The sequence below is a fragment of the Zootoca vivipara genome, chromosome Z1 (genome assembly GCF_965207765.1).
Source record: "Zootoca vivipara chromosome Z1, rZooViv2.hap1.1, whole genome shotgun sequence".
NCBI lineage: Eukaryota > Metazoa > Chordata > Lepidosauria > Squamata > Lacertidae > Zootoca > Zootoca vivipara.
Genome location: NC_142583.1, coordinates 72559889 through 72576941, shown reverse-complemented (window position 1 = coordinate 72576941; position 17053 = coordinate 72559889). Strand labels below are relative to the sequence as shown.

At 52.3% G+C, this 17053-nt stretch overlaps 1 protein-coding gene across 2 annotated transcripts in view; it reads right to left on the bottom strand.

Annotated features, from left to right (window-relative positions):
* LOC118079513 (C-type lectin domain family 4 member F-like) overlaps positions 1-17053 on the bottom strand; it is a 34089-nt gene that overhangs the window by 1303 nt on the left and 15733 nt on the right. For both annotated transcript variants that reach the window (XM_088660702.1, XM_035103737.3), the window contains exons 2-6: positions 12794-12907; positions 10655-10762; positions 9835-9933; positions 1689-1840; positions 736-848 (exon numbers count right to left, since the gene is read on the bottom strand). In XM_088660702.1, coding sequence (XP_088516828.1) covers positions 736-848; positions 1689-1840; positions 9835-9933; positions 10655-10762; positions 12794-12907 — 586 coding nt within the window. The remainder of the gene's footprint in view (positions 1-735; positions 849-1688; positions 1841-9834; positions 9934-10654; positions 10763-12793; positions 12908-17053) is intronic.

Sequence of the window (17053 nt, the reverse complement as noted above, 5' to 3'; positions counted from 1 at the left end):
TGCAAGGTGCCAGCCAACCCTCTTAGGGACTCCGCTCCGGATTTGTGTAGAGTTTACTCCTTGGCCTTTTCTTCTCTGGAAGATGTCCCGCAAGGCACCAGAAGTTTAGAATCAGAGTTTTCCTTCTCCTAGATGGGCTGCCTTCCCAGGTGGATGAGCCCCACCTGCCCCTCTCTTCCCTCTACAGCATGTGCGGAAACCGCCTTCTTGACGGAAACCCAGCCAGATGGGCGGGGTATAAATAATAAATTATTATTATTCTTATTGACCGCGGGAACCACTATTAGTCCCGTCCGTTCAATTCCCAGAGCCTGTCTTTGGATGCAGGGGAAGTCCCTAACTCGCTGACGGCTTGAGATCCATCAGCCCCCCTCTCCTTGTTTAGCCGGCCAGTCGAAGCCATTCCTGGGGTTGTGGCCGCTGTCACATGCTAACACATTCTAGGAGCCACAGGTGAGAGCTGAGTGTGACCAAAGGTGGTCAGACTACACCAGATTAAGGAGCATGATGTGCTCCTATTAGTCAGGGTCCCTATTAATCAAAGATCCCTATTGGTCAGGGATTATTCTTCCTGATTTTGGTTTGTTTTAGGAAATCACAGAGTGGCACTTTTCCAGGGGCCCCCTGGGACGGAGGAGAGGACTCTACGAAAAGGTCTGTTTTGTAGGGGCACCTGAAGTGAAAGAATACAGAAAGCCCCACACTGTGTTTTTTTAAAGAGCTGATAAGACCGACCTCAGCTTCTCGTCGTACTTTGTGCTGTCCACCCAGGTCCAAACGCCTTCTGTATTTTGGTCAGAGAGTCCGATCCAAAAGGGCTGCTTTCTGGCTTCCCTGGCAAGGTATTCCTGAAAAACAGTTTCAAACCACAGTGGTCCAGGGTTGCAGAGAGAGAGAGAGAGAGAGAGGCTCAGGGACGGGATACCATTCTCAAATCCTGGCTCAGCAGCAAATGGCCTTTGGATTTGCAGCTGGGCAGCTTGATCCTGTGCACATTTACTCAGAAGTAAGCCCCACCCAGTTCCCAGAGGCAGGCTGGGGCTTCAGGAATCAGCGAGTTGTGCCTAACCCCCTTCTGTGCAAAGGACCCTCAACTTTAGGAATGGCAACTGACCAAGAAAACAAACCCTTGTGTCTCTAGCAGCTGCTTGATGTGCAGAGAGCAGCAGCAGCAACTGCTTTCCCTAGGAAGGTGACTGGCCTGGTAATATCGGCAGGCTAAGTTGCTGGCAAAGGCGCAGGAGCAGAGGGCAGCGAAGAAGATGGCAGCACACTGCGAGGCGGCTGCTTGGGCCAGGACAATGTTTTGGGCCAGCCCAGGTGTTGGTGTTTTTGTTAGCTGAGCAGGTAAATCCAGGTGTTTTGAAGCGGGTGTGGAGGGCTGTCTTAAGCATATGAGGCGCTGGGGTGCAAAGATCCGCCTGGCGTGCCCCCCTCCCCAGTTGCTCAGTTCCAGGTGTGCATGCAGGAGGGCAGAGCCGGCTGGCTGCCTCAGTGTCTTGCTGGCTTGGTTGCCCCCAAACCCGCGGCACAGAGCCGTCCGCAGCAGAAGAGCCCGTCGTGGCACTCCGACCGACGGGCAGGCTCTTCCCCGGACTCAACTCTTGGGCCCTGGATTCTTGGCCTGGCACCCGGGTGCCCCACACCCCTAGCACCTCTGGGTAAGATGGCCCTGCGTGTGTGCTCACCATCTCCTCCTTTGATGTGATGGAGACCAGGTGTGCCTCCTGGGCTCTACAGGTGTCCTCAGCTTCCTTCCAGGGCTTTGCCTCTTGGGAAAGGAAGTAGGCGTTGCCGTTGTAAAACCTCCAGCCTTTGGAGAGCAATGCCAGGAGGTCCCCTTTGGGAGGAAAAGAGGGAGTGAGTCTCAGCAATCCTGAACTGCAGGAAAGGCCGATTGGAGGGGCTGGATCTGAGCATCGTCTGTTCGAGGATGAAGCATTTGGCATCTCAAAAAAGGGAAGGGATGTGTGCTAGAGAAGGGGTGGGGGCTCAAGCATGGTGTGTGTGTGCATAAATATTATTTATGTATTGCATTTATACCCAACTTTCCCCCCATTCAGCTCAAGATGGAGCTTGTCATGCAGAGGCGCGAGAAGCTGCAGTTCTCGAACGTTCTTACTTGTTTGGTGCATATACAAGGTGTGATCGGAAAGTTCGGTGAATGGTCACAGAAATTGGACAGCGAGAAATATTCCTTACAGGCCTTCAAAGTAGACTCCCCTCTGATACAATGCACTGTTGACAACGTTCATAGAACTGTTGGGAACTTCTGGAGAAGTCCTCTTTTTGTACTGCTTTCAGCTCCCTCGTCACAGCAGCTTGGACGTGTGAAATGTTGGAAAATCTGTGCCCTTTCAGTGCAGATTTCAGTTTTGGAAAAAGAAAAAAAATTGGTGGGGCCAGATCGGGAGAATATGGAGGGTGGGACAACTCTGTAACCTCAGCAACGATTTCAGGCAGAATATGCAATTCTTTGGACGGACAAACGCCGATCTCGCATTAAAACTCATGAATTCTGTCGACATTTGCTGCCGTTCTGCTCGTGTGGTGTAGTGGTTAAGAGCGGTAGACTCCTAATCTGGGGAACCTGGTTCGCGTCTCCGCTCCTCCACATGCAGCTGCTGGGTGACCTTGGGCTAGTCACACTTCTCTGAAGTCTCTCAGCCCCACCCCCCTCACAGGGTGTCTGTTGTGGGGGAGGAGGGGAAAGGAGACAGTTAGCCGCTTTGAGACTCCTGAAGGGTAGTGATAAAACGGGATATCAAATCCAAACACTTCTTCTTCTTCTCATTGACGGTCTGCCAGACTGAGGATAATCTTTGATGGTTTGCCGCCCTTCATGGAAATGCTTAAACCAGGCACCCCCAAACTGTGGCCCTCCAGATGTTTTGGCCTACAACTCCCATGATCCCTAGCTAACAGGACCAGTGGCCAGGGATGATGGGAATTGTAGTCCAAAACATCTGGAGGGCCGAAGTTTGGGGATGCCTGGCTTAAACCATTCACACCCTGTCTTTCGAGTTACAGCCTCATCTCCGTACACACTTGTGAGCATTTCATGGGTTTCCAATGCCGGTTGTATGTTCAAATATTTATCGCTGTCCGATTTCTGTGACCATTCACTGAACTTTCTGGTCACACATTGTATATCCCAGCAATTGTGTACAAAAGGTGGTGTACAGGGTTCTCTGCTCCAACTCATCCTCACAACAACCCTGTGAGATAGGCTAGGCTGAGAGCGAGTGGCTTGCCCAAGAGTCACCCAGTGTCTGAGTGGGGATTCGAACCCTAGTCTGACACTACCACACTGCCTCTTGCTGCCTTATAGGCTCTTCTGTCCGGCTCTCAGGGCTGTCTCCAGACAGCACCCCTCACTGGCCTCGCTTCGCAGCCTCCTTGAGCATTTTTGGAAGGTTTGCAGAGGAGGGCAACCAAGATGCCCAAGGGTTTGGAAACCAAACCTTATGGGGAATGGTTGCAGGAGCTGGGTATGTTTAGCCTGGGAAAGAGGGGGCTGAACAGGGATAGGATATCTGTGAGGGACAAGGGATACAGGGAAGTCCCTCCCATCTTAAGTTCCAGCCCATCCCCAAGCGCTGGAGAGAGTAGGGAGAGCTCTGCCTCTAGCGGAGAGTCAGGAAGTGGGGTCCGAGGCTCAGGCAAGGTTGCGGAGCCCATGCACCAGGTGGGACAGGAAGTGGGGGGCCCGGGGGGAAGGCCAATCCCCCCAACTCCCGAATTGCGACGCAAACGTAGGGGGAAGAGGTTGGGTCTCCCAAAGCTTCTGTGCTGGAAGAAAACGCGCCAATCGCCATTCGGAGGTTCTGACACCTCACCTTAAGGATGCATATTTACCGCTCTGAACACTGTAAATAATCAGCACTTAATAAAAGCCTAAAAAGACCATGCTGGAGTCGTTACTCTAGAGTAGCCATATCAGGCCCCCTGACAGCAACCTCCGAATCTTTTTTTGGCTACTTTGGAGTGCCGCGATGAGCGCGCAAGAGGCTGAGCATTGGAGGCTGGAGGCTGAAGCAGCGAAGCAGGAGCTACGGAACCTCACAGCGCAGGCACAGCAGCAATTGCATGCCGCTCAGGAGGAAGCGCGAGGGGCGCAGGAGGAGCTGAACAAGCTGGTGGACCAGGTGAGGACAAAAGAGGAGACTGAGAAACAGCTAAGGGTGATGGTATTAGACCTGCAGAAGAAGTTGGAAGAGGAGAAAGCCGCTAGAGGTGGGGGGGCGCCCCAGCCGCAGCTAGTCCAAGTGAGAAGGGGACAGAGCCTAGTCACCAAGTTTAGCGGCGACCCTAGGGAGTACCTAGGATTTGAGACAGAAATAAATTATGCGCTGGAATTGCATGCAGCAGAATTCCCAGATGACGCGCACAGAGTCTCCTTTATCATAGAGCATTTGACGGGGGCCGCCCGAGAATGGGTAAGACCGCTCATCGCGCAAAAAAATCCTTGCATGAAGAACGCAAAACTATTTCTAGAAGCTTTAAAAATAATGTACGCTAGTGACAGTGAAATGGAGGCCACTAAAGAGGAGCTTCATAACTTAACACAAGGAAAATCGACAGTTAGGGACTACTGGGCGAGATTCACCATGCTGGTGCACAAACTGGGGTGGGATCTGCAAAGTGAGCCAGTGAAATCAGCCTTCTACCTGGGGTTGCACGCAGACGTTAAGGATGAGCTGGCGAGAGGTCCTAAACCGCGAACTATGGATGAGTTAAGCAAAGTGGCGCTAGCGGTGGGGGTGAGACAGGAATCCAGATGGAATGACAAACAAGCGACGCGCGCAGCAAAGCCTTGGTTCCCACGCTCCCAGGACAGACCACATCACCAAACCCCACCCCAGGGCCCGCCCCCAGACCCGCCCAGACCAAGCCCAGAGCCGGAACCGATGGAGATCGGTGGAGCGCGCACGCGGGCTTTTCAAACCCCGGCGGCGCCAAGACGCAAGGAGGGAAGAGGCGGGAATTGCTTTCTCTGCAACTCCCCCCGGCATCACGTCAGAGACTGCCCTCATCGCAGGGAGTGGCAAGGAAAGGCGGGAACGGGTGTACCTTCCCCCACTGAAGCAGCACCACAGCAGGGAAACGAGACAGCCTGGCTGCAGGAGACAAGGGGCAGCAGCCAGGCACAGTTAGCACAAACCGGCCCCAACCCACCCACCCGCACAGCGAGGAGCAGCGACAGCCCACCCCCCCCAGAGCAGGGGTGGTTCTAGAAGTGACGCTAACGCTCCCAAATGGCTATCCCCTGACGGTACTCGCGTTAATTGACAGTGGTGCATCAGCCAACTTCTTCTCGAGAAACTTTGCAGAAGAGCACCAGATCCAACTTCTGCAGCTGGATTTCCCCCTGCACGTCTCCACCATAGACGGCAGGGAGTTGCTGGGGGGGCCATCACCCACCAGACCCCCCCCATGAGAATGACGGTGGGACGACACTCAGAGACGCTGGCATTCAACGTCACCTCCATCTCCGACCCCCCCATCGTCTTAGGCATGAGCTGGCTGGCGCGCCATGACCCCTCCATCAGTTGGCACCAGAGATGCATCATGTTTGGATCGGACTTTTGCCTGGAGCATTGCATGCAGCGCCAACCTGGGGAGGGGCCTCCCATCGCCACAGTGGCCACCATGCACGTCAAGGGGGGTGAGGCAATACCCAAACCGTACTGGGACCTACAGGAGGTCTTCAGCGAAGCGGAGTCCGACCACCTACCCCCACACAGGTCCTTTGACTGTCAAATCAACCTGGTGCCAGGGGCCACGCTACCCCCAGCCAAGCTGTACTCCATGTCAGATCAGGAACTGGAGGATCTGAGGGAGTTCATCGACAAGAACCTCAAGCGGGGGTTCATCAGAGAAAGCAAGGCAGCAGGGGGCAGCCCGGTCTTCTGGGTGGACAAGAAGGACACGCAACAGCGCCGTCTGGTGGTGGATTTTAGACGGCTCAATTCCATGACGGAACCGGTGGCTTTCCCAATGCCCAGAGTGGATGATCTGCTGACAGCGGCACGCAGGGGCAAGATTTTCACCAAGCTAGACCTGAGGGGGGCGTACAACTTGATCAGGATCCGGGAAGGCGATGAGTGGAAGACCACGATGTTCACGCCACTGGGCTCTTTTGAATATCTGGTCATGCCCTTCGGTTTGCAAGGGGGCTCAGCATGCTTCCAGGCCTTCATGCACCACGTCCTGGGGTCCCTCCTCTTCAAGAAATGCCTGGTCTTCCTGGATGACATCCTTATTTACTCCAATGACCCAGAGCAGCATGTGAAGGATGTCAGGGAGGTGTTGCAGCGCCTGAAAGAGAACCACCTGTATGTGAAGCTGGAGAAATGCAAGTTTCACACCAGGGAGGTGGACTTCCTAGGTTACAAGCTGTCAGACGAGGGGCTAGCAATGGATAAGGACAAGGTGCAGGCCATCCTGGACTGGCACAGCCCCAGGACACGCAAAGATGCCCAACGCCTACTAGGCTTCGCCAACTTTTACAGGAAGTTTATCAAGAACTTCTCTCGCGTTACGGCTCCCATCACGGACTGCCTAAGAGGCAAGCAGAAGTTCAGGTGGACTCCAGAGGCGCAAGCAGCGTTCGAAAGCCTCAAGAGGGTGTTCGCTTCCGACCAGAACCTGTTCCACGTGGTGCAGGATGCGCCCCTACGCGTGGAAACCGACACTTCAGACAGGGCTTTGGGAGCGATCCTGTTGCAACTGGATGCCAACAGAGAGTGGAGACCCTGTGCCTTCTTCTCCAGAAAGCTAACCCAGCCAGAACGCAATTACACGGTGTTTGATAAGGAGCTTCTCGCGATCCACGCTGCGTTCCAGCATTGGAGACACTTCCTTGTGGGCGCCAAGCATCCCATTCAGGTGTGCACGGACCACAAGAACCTGGAGTTCTGGAGAACGGCCAGGGTGCTCAACCAGCGGCAGATACGATGGGCAGAGTTCTTCTCGCACTTCAACTTCTCCATCCACTACATACCGGGGGAGCAGAACGTCAGGGCGGATGCCCTCTCCCGCAAGCCGGAATACATGGAGGAGGAGTTGCCACCAGCACCCCGGCACATTTTTCCCCAGTCCGCATGGGCCTGCGGAGCAGCAGTGGTAAGCGAGGCAGAGCTCACAGCACTGACGGCAGCAGATGAGTTCGTCACCCGCATCTTCAGAGAGCTGCGAGGGGGGAGGGAGCGGGCAAAAGACTTTGAGGAAAGGAGGGGTTTGCTTTTTTACAGGGGAGCCCTGTACCTGCCCACCAAACAGCTAAGAGGTAAGGTCCTCAAGCAGATGCACGACAACCCGACGGCGGGTCATTTCGGAAGGGACAAAACCACTCACCTAGTCATGAGACACTTCTGGTGGCCAGGAGTGCGGGAGGATGTTCGGGATTATGTAAGGGGCTGTGACACCTGCCAGCGAGCAAAGGTGGTCAGAGCGCCACCAGCAGGTTTGCTGGAGCCATTAGCCACACCGCACAGGCCGTGGGAAGTAGTGTCCATGGACTTCATCACAGACCTGCCGTCGTCCAGGGGCAAGACCGCAGTGTTGGTGGTGGTGGACCTCATGTCCAAAATGTGTCATTTTATACCGTGTGCCAGGGCGGTCTCGGCAGAAGAGACGGCCAAACTGTTTGTTGACCACGTATTCAGACTGCATGGATTGCCTTTAAGAGTTATTTTGGATCGTGGCCGCCAATTTGTTTCCAGGTTCTGGCGGCGGCTGATGAACCTCCTGCAGGTGGAGGTCAGCTTGTCTACGGCTCGGCACCCGCAGACCAATGGACAGGCGGAGCGAGTCAACGCCATTCTGCAGCAGTACCTGAGATGTTACGTCAGCCAGAGGCAAACGGACTGGGTGGATCGACTGCCACTGGCAGAGTTTGCCTACAACAATGCGGTGCACGTCTCCACAGGGGTGTCGCCCTTTAAGGCCAACTACGGGCGCGACCTCAGATCTTTCCCGGAGAGGGAGGGGGAGGAGGAGGAAGAGGGCCCACAGGCAGAGGATTGGGCAGAGGACCTGGAGACGGTGCACCAGCAGCTCAGAGAACACTTGGAGAGGGCCAAGGAAGCGTACAAGAAGGGGGCAGATCGCCACAGGCGACCGGGGGAGGTCATCAGGGTGGGGGACAAGGTTTGGTTGTCCTCGGAAGGTCTTCCCACCAGGGGGTGATGCAAGAAGTTAGCACCCAGGAGGCTGGGCCCCTTCACGGTCACGCAGCAGGTCAACCCGGTAGCCTTCAGGCTAGCACTGCCTGAGGACATGAGAGTGCACCCAGTGTTTCATAGATCCCTGCTGTCGCCGTACAGAGAAAGCACCAGGTTGCGGGACAGTGATCAGCCTCCAGAGGGAGGGGGGGAGACGGGAGACGCCCGACGACTCAATGAGGCAACGGAGATTTTAGACTCACGGAGAGGGGTGAGAGGGCTGGAGTACCTTATGGCATGGGAGGATACTCCGCCGTCCCACAATGAGTGGATACCGGCCACGGAAGTACCTGAGGAATTTTTGGTGGAAGAGTTTCACGCCCTTTTCCCCCACAGACCCAAGCCCTGGCACATGGAAAGGGAGGAGGAGGGGGAGGGGCGGGAGGAAGGGAGAGCAGGCAGCAGCTCTCCATGGAGATGGGAAGCGGAATTTGAGGATACGGAAGAAGAGGTGTGGGTTTCACCAAGGTCGACTACGTCAGAGGCAGGAGAAAACTGGCAGAACATTTTTACTCCCACCAGCTCTGACGCCACAGGCTTTTTGGGATTCCAGTCTTCTCAGGGGGAGAGGGAAAGATCGCCAGATTGGGGGGAAATTTTCACACCCACAGGCTCTGACGCCACGGACTTCTTGGGATTTCACTCGTCCCCAGCAAGCGGAGAGCCCTTAGGGAGGGGGGGAGAGGAGCCTGGGAGGGGGGTGGATGTGAGGGACAAGGGATACAGGGAAGTCCCTCCCATCTTAAGTTCCAGCCCATCCCCAAGCGCTGGAGAGAGTAGGGAGAGCTCTGCCTCTAGCGGAGAGTCAGGAAGTGGGGTCCGAGGCTCAGGCAAGGTTGCGGAGCCCATGCACCAGGTGGGACAGGAAGTGGGGGGCCCGGGGGGAAGGCCAATCCCCCCAACTCCCGAATTGCGACGCAAACGTAGGGGGAAGAGGTTGGGTCTCCCAAAGCTTCTGTGCTGGAAGAAAACGCGCCAATCGCCATTCGGAGGTTCTGACACCTCACCTTAAGGATGCATATTTACCGCTCTGAACACTGTAAATAATCAGCACTTAATAAAAGCCTAAAAAGACCATGCTGGAGTCGTTACTCTAGAGTAGCCATATCAGGCCCCCTGACAATATCCATCTTCAAAATATCTCAAGGTCTGTCACAGGGAAGATGGCACAAGCTTGTTTTCTCCGGCTCTGGAGGGTAGGACTCGGACCAATGGTTTCAAGTTACAAGAAGGAGATTCCGACTAAACATCAGGAAGAACTTTCTGATGTTAAGAGCTGTTCAACAGAGGAACAGACTCCCATGGGAAGTGGTTGCCCCAGGCCTGGCCAGGAGGATTGCCATAACTCAAGTTGGGGTGGGGACTTGGTTTTGCTCCTGAAACTTTAACTGGATCTTGATGTGCAGAAATCATGTGGCAAAGTCCTTTAACTGCATGCAGACCAACATCGCCACCTCCTAATATGTTTCAATTACAGGAGCAGTAGGCGTTTAAGAAGTTGGCAACCCTTATGTCCAGGACCGGAGATGGTCTGGGATGCTGATCCCCCTTGAAGGAAAGGTGGGTTTGGAAGAGGTCTTTGCCAGTGATTTTGACCCCTACTTACTGTGGCGATTCTGGACAGCGGTTTTTGATGCACTGACGTTCCCCAGGCGTGTTTGGATCTTGGAGAAAGCCTCAGAGATGTTTTGGAGCAGCTGAACACCTGAAAGTGCAGAGTTACAGGTAGGTAGCCGTGTTGGTCTGCCGTAGTCGAAACAAAATAAAAAAAATTCCTTCCAGTAGCACCTTAAGAGACCAACTAAGTTTGTCATTGGTATGAAAGTGCAGAGTTCAGCGTCAGGCCAAAGTGAGCTTAGCGAAATGGGAGGCTAGGAGAAATGTAACGTTTTCAGAAACTTCTCTCTGGCTGAGAACATCACTGAGATGCAGTAATTGGGGCAGCTGCACCTGTTGAGTTTCTGTTTAAAGGCACAGGGTACTCTCACCAGAGAAAAAGGTGTTCCCTATCCCTGAAGGGGGTATTTAAAATCTGCCAGTTGCTGGAAACTCCAGGAGGGGAGAGTGCTCCTCTTGTGATCAGATCCTGCTTGCTGCTTTCCCATAGGGGCATCTGGTTGGCCACTGTGAGAACAGGATGCTGAACTAGGCGGGCCGTTGGCCTGATCCAGCAGGCTCCTCTTCTTATGCCATAGGCGCATTGTGTGGCCTACTATCCCAGCCTCAGTTTACCAGCTGTAAAAAGGGCACAACAATAACCTACTTTCCTAGCTTGGCTGTGAGGACAAACACTTTTCATTGCGCAAATTAAATGACGAAGAGCAGAAATCATCTGGAGGAAAGGAAGGGAAACAATTAAAAATAGGAACCCTTTCCACCCGCACATTCTCTGAGGGTTGTTCTCATTTCTGGGTTTTGCAACTTACTCTCAGATGCTTCCGCTGGCGAAAGAGAGATGTTGCTGAGCCACAGGGAGGTTCTGATCTTCTCCATCACTCCTTCGATTTCCTGGAGTTTCTTCTCCTTCTGGGAATCTGCAAATCACATCGACATAAGAAGAGCATGCTGGATCAGGCCAATGGCCGACCTGTGGGAAACCCGCAAGCAGGATTCGAACACAAGAGCAGCACTCCCCCTTCTTGTGGTTTCCAGCAACTGGGATTCGGAAGCATGGCTGCCTCCGACTGTGGAGGCAGAGGACAGCCATTGTGGGCAGGAGCCATCGATAGCCCTCTCCTCCTCCATGGATTTGTCTAGTTACAGTAATCCTTTTTAAAAGCCATCCAAATTGGTGGCCATCACTCTCTCCTGTGGGAGTGGGTTCCACGGTTTATCTGTGCGCTGCATGAAGAAGGGCTTTCTTTTATCTGCCCTGACATGGCTGCTGCAGGATTAACTTACAAATAAAAGTGCTGGCGAAGGGGACATGCAAAGTAGGAAATCCAAAAACCTGAAAATGCTGAACAGATTTCAGAGTTTGGAGTTTTGCTCAGAACTTCTTTTCTTTTTTAACAGGGTCGGAACTTTTCTTGTTCTCCTCCTGACTGCAGTGAAGGCACAAACGGAACTGCATTGGCACACAATCCATTTGGGTGTCCTTGCCTCTCCTTCCTGCTGTTTCCTACCTGCCCTGCCAAATTCTAGATTGTAAGCTCCACGGGGCAGGGACCTGTCATTCATGTTCTCCTGTAAATTCCCATGTACATCTAGGGCAGGCCTAGGCAAACTCCGGCCCTCCAGATGTTTGGGACTACAATTCCCATCATCCCTAGCTAACAGGACCAGTGGGCAGGGATGATGGGAATTGTAGTCCCAAACATCTGGAGGGCCAGAGCTTGCTTATGCCTGATCTAGGGAGCCTTGCAGTATCTTCTAGGATGTTGCAGCCCAGCCCTGAGCTTGCCTCTTGAATACCAATGGCACTTTGGCCCTTCCAAGATTTCCTTTGGCTAGTCTTCCTGGCAGCCAGGGGCCGGTGGCATTTTCTGCAGGCCAGCCAACTCTTCCCTATTTAGATCAAATCCCTTCCTTCCCCACCATCGCGTTTCAAGGCTAATTTCCCTCCCACTTTGGAAAACCTCCCCTGTCCTCCGGTTCTCTCGTTTCTGCGGGGTGTTTTGGGGGGTGGGCGGGCCGTGATAGGCATTTCGCTTTTGATGGAAGCCGTTGCGTGATTGCCTGAAGCAGCAAAATGGTTGTGTCATTGTGCATGTCCTCAGAGGCACTCTCGCCACCCATTCGTCTTACCGACGAAGGATGTTTGCTTTGCATGCCTTTCATGGGCATAGGCAGAGGGGGAAGGGGGGCAGTTGCCCCCCTAGAAGCAAAAGGCTGAGGGGCGCAGCGTGGCGGCCCAAGGCTAACGCTCCCCGCGCGCCTCTGGAGCTTCGCGTGGGGAGCGGGAGCCTGGAGCCGCCTCCTTGGAACAGCTGAAAGGTGCAGGCCACGTAGCCCCACCCACATTCCCACTGTGGCCCCTCCCCTCCCGTGCCTTGGCCCCGCCCCTTGCCCCCCTAATTTTGATCCTGGTACGTCCCTGATGCCTCTCCAGGTTGGGCGGAGAGCAAGGGAGACCCGTGCTTGGAACCCTGGGCAGCTGCTGCCAGTCAGCACAGATAATAGGGCACCAATGGTCAGACTTTGGATAAGGTGCCAGAGCCATGGAGATCAGGCAGAGTGGAAATGCAAAGTTGTACTTACAGAGAAACAGGACGCGGGTGGCGCTGTGGGTTAAACCACAGAGCCTAGGGCTTGCCGGTCAGAAGGCCGGCGGTTCGAATCCCCGCGACGGGGTGAGCTCCCATTGCTCGGTCCCAGATCCTGCCAACCTAGCAGTTCAAAAGCACGTCAAAGTGCAAGTCGATAAATAGGGACCGCTCTGGCGGGAAGGTAAACGGCGTTTCCATGCACTGCTCTGGTTCGCCAGAAGCGGCTTTGTCATGCTGGCCACATGATCTGGAAGCTGTACGCCGACCCCCTCGGCCAGTAAAGCGAGACGAGCGCCGCAACCCCAGAGTCATCCGTGACTGGACCTAACGGTTTGGGGTCCCTTTACCTTTACTTACAGAGAAGGGCCATTGCAATGAGGGAGGTGGCCAGCAGTAGGACCAGCAGAGCCAGGATGGTCATGATGATGATGATGGTGGCGGAGATCTTTCTCTTGCGAGATAGAGAGGAAGCTGAGGGGAGCAGAGGATGGTGGGAAAGATTAAAATTTCATTCCCCCACCCTGCTTTCTCTTAAATGTGAGGCTCCGGGCAAGTAAGGTTTCTTACCTGCCCTCCACCAGTAGGTCCCAGGCAGGGTAGTTTAGAACCATACCATTAAAAACAAGCAAAGCAGTTTACATAAAACTCGATGGGGGAAAAACCTGAGGGGCTGAGTAGCCCTGAGTGGGACCCCAGTGAAGAATAGGGATGGGCCGGGGGGGGGGAGTAGGAGAAAGAAACCCATGTATGGTCTTGTTGAGATTCCTCCATTGCAGGGGGTTCGACAAGACGACCTTCAGGGTCCCTTCCAACTCTACAATTCTATGATTCTAGTTCACATTTGAAGCCGATTACCCCTCCCCATCTAATTCACACTTCCCAAAACAATATGAGAAGTGAAAGGAGGGAAGAGTGTTTTTGTGGTTTCCCACAGGCACCTGCTTGTCTGCTGTGAGGACAGGATGCTAGGCTAGGGGGACCCATTGGGCCTGATTCTGCAGGGCTCTCCTTATGTGCTCTTATGTGATACGTTGGAGATTTAGTTGCTCTGGTCCATTGTGAGATTGCACTTCGTTCTGCTTTTACGGTGTCATGCGCAATGCAAACCAGCAGTCTATAAGTATATATTTTTGAATAGAAACAAATAATAAATTCCCCACTAAAAGAAATATTTTAAAAAACTGCTCTGGTCCCATTGCAAAATGCAACACAAAGGAATACAGAGAGCTAAAGAAACACGGCTCACACAACTCTACAGGCAATTATATAGAACGTCCCAAAGGCAAAAAATGTCAAAAATATAACATAATATAAATGTCTTCTTTTTACATTTTGTCTCTGGTCCATTTGCAGGCGTGTTCTGCAGTGTGTCTCCCTTGATGCCTAGTTTGGGTGGGGTACAAGAGTTGGTGTGGGAATCAGGCGGGAGGGATGTTTGTTAAGAGCATATTTATTTTCATCTGTGAAACTCTGCAAGCTCTGCAATTTCTCAAGAGCTTCATTGCTGATGCTGAGTTCTACCCCATCGTTTCTGGCCATCTTTGCAGAGGAGGAGGAGAGTCCAGCAACCGCCTCCATCAGGAGGACCGTAGGGGTGTGTGTGGCCCCCCCACCCCAGCCCCAGCCCCATATTGTGGATTAAATTCAACCTTCAGACAACAGGAAGCCACTGCAGACTCTGGGGCACTGATATGCAGAGAGGAAGCAGGATGTTGACCAAGCCCGTTCTTGCAAAATGGGCCTTGCACCAGACTTTCGCATTGGGCACCGGCAATTGACCTTACGATTCCTTACTTTCCTATCGCCGGACCCAGGACTGTCTCGCAGGATTGCGTTGCCACAGGTAAAAACAGTGGCTCGGGTAAGGCAATTGTCCTTCACAAGGAAAGCCACGCCCCTCAAATTTACCAGATGGATGGCATAATCCAGCAGGGTCTTCTGGTATTCTGGTGCCTGGGGAATTCCAAACACTGCAAGGGGCAAAGAGGTGTAGGCAGACTTCCTCCCCGATATCCCCCACTTTGATATTCATTCCCCGCTGTGTTTGGACAAAGGCGCATTACGAATCCTGATGGATCAGGCCATAAGGCCCCCATTCATCCTGGTCTCACGATGCCCCAAAGGGAGCCCCCAAGCAGGACCTGGGTGCAACAGCAACACCCCCCCAGAAACTGGTGGTATTCAAAAGCACTACTGCGCCCCAGATAACATCGCAGTAATAACATCGCCATTGCAGACCCTCCAAGTGTGCCTATTTTCCAGGGACCATGTCAGATTTACAGAAGCCTTCCACATTTCTGATTTGACCCCAGAATGTCCTGCTTTTCCTTAGGATGTCCCTATTTTCGTCAGAGAAATGTTGGAGGGCACTTCCGGTTTGCCGCCATTGTCGCTTGGCGGGGTTCGTCTTGGTCTCCGAGACCCCCCACCGCCACCAAGGAGGGGGTGAGTCGCGCGAGTGCCGCGACCACCCGTAGAACCCCAGATAGTGCGTTCTGGGGGCTTGGATGTCCCAGCTGTGCCCCATTTAGTCACGATTCGCTGCCCAGAAAGCCCCTATTCGGGGGCACTGAGAGCAGAGAGAACGTGACGGAGCCTTGGGTCCAGTGCTACTTGGATGGCGGAAAGCTCCGAGCCGACAACAGGAGAGCGGCAGATACCTCCAAAATAGAATCTGACCGTGAGTAAAAGGAAACAAGAATTGGCTTGAGAGACTTGAATTTGGTCACGGGAGGGGAGTTTAAATTAAAAGGGAACGGAGGTCGCTCCCCCCCGATATTATAATCAGCAGCTAACTAGCCTGCAGCCGTGTCTATGAAAGGAAACAAACCTCTCTAAGAAAGTTAACTTGAACCCTTCCCTTTGGAGGCAGAGCCAAGGGGAGAGAGCATTTTATTTTGGATCTCTGCAAGAAACTTGTTGAGGCTAAATAATTCCCCCTCTGGACCCTGGGAGCGGGACTCTGGAAGCCATTACCAGTGAAGCTTGCGAGGAAATGAGGGGAAAGAATGTATCGAGAATGTATCAATAATGGTCAACTTTGGATGTATAGTTACAATATAGTTGGACTTTGAGCTATTTTGAGAATTAAGAAGTTTTGGATGTTGGACTTTGAACTTTGGACTTTGGATGTAAAAGAGATCTTTTGTTTCGGACAAAAATAAACGAAGGACAATAACACCACCCTGGGAACCATACTACATGCCTTCCGCTGTAATACGAGAAGACAAAGTATTTAGTTAGACAAAACATCAGACATGCAGCGGGAAGAGACCACCGTACAACAGATCCTGGATTTTATCCAAGAAATGACCCAAGAACTATGCTACCCCAACAGGACCTTACAGCCGCAAGTGGAAGCTCTACAACTACAAGAGCAGGAGGAAGAAGATAATTATAGTGAAAATCTACAAGAAGAAGAAAAAGAGGAGCAGTTGGATGAAGAGCAGCCAGTGAGAGTGGCCAAGAAAGACTTTTACTGGATACAAGACTCTCCAGAGTGGGACGAAGTCTGGGACCCTGGCCTGCCAGTGAGAGAGGGAGACCAGGTCTCAGTCAGAAACAACCAAGTTGTAGCAGCAAAAGACGATTGGGACTGGTTTTGTGTCCTTCTAGTGAGAGAAGGGGGACACAATCCAGTCAGAAGTTCGGCGATAATGGGGGTCAAGGAAAATGAAGATGTGGGAGGGAGACGGACTGAGCGTATGAAACAACAAAAGGGGAAAAAGGGGAGAACGGTTTGGGATGGAAAGGCTTAGGGAGGGTGTGGGGTAAAAATATTTTTTAAGGTACTAATTAAAGGATGGCTTATGAGGTTTAAGAACTGGAAAGGATTTAAGGATTTAAGTTTAAGGATTATGGATCTGGGGGTGGCTTTGAGGGAATTGCTACCCAGGAGAGGGAGGGGGGGAAATTTAGAGGATTGGTAAATATTTACAAAGAGGGAGGATTTGGGAATATGATATATTTCATAGAGAGTAACTAGAGGCTAAAGGAGATAATTAGAAGAAGTTAGGAGGGTGTTTAAAGTTGAAAAAGAAATAGCAGTGATAGAAGAATAAGAATTATAATTGTTTAATTATTTGTAAGTTTTGAGAGAGAGCAGTATTATAGATCTGAAAAAGAGTCGGGAAGGGAGGGACGGGGAGGTCGGTGACAAGATGTAAAGAAGAGTATGATATTATTACACATTTTTTCGTTTTATATTTTTTCATTGTTATTATTATTACCGGTATTATTTTTTCTTCTTCTATTTTTTCTTTATTCTTTATGTAAAACCAATAAAAATTATTAAAATAAATAAATATATATTTAACAGTGCATGACAGGCAAAAAAAGAAGAAGAAGAAATGTTGGAGGGCATGGAATAGGATGTCCTCAGGGCTTTCCCCCCCAGCTGGAACTCACTGGAACTGAGTTCCGGCACCTTGACTCAGATGGCCACCATTGCCATTCAAAGAGAATGAAAGAGGTGTCCATGAGTTCTAGCCCCTTTCTCCCCTAGAAAAATAGCACTGGGTGTCATTATTTTCATTGGAGAAATGCTGGAGGGGATGCAATTGTGGTTAGTAGCCATTGATAGCCCTCTTCTCCATGAAACTACCGGTATCTAATCCC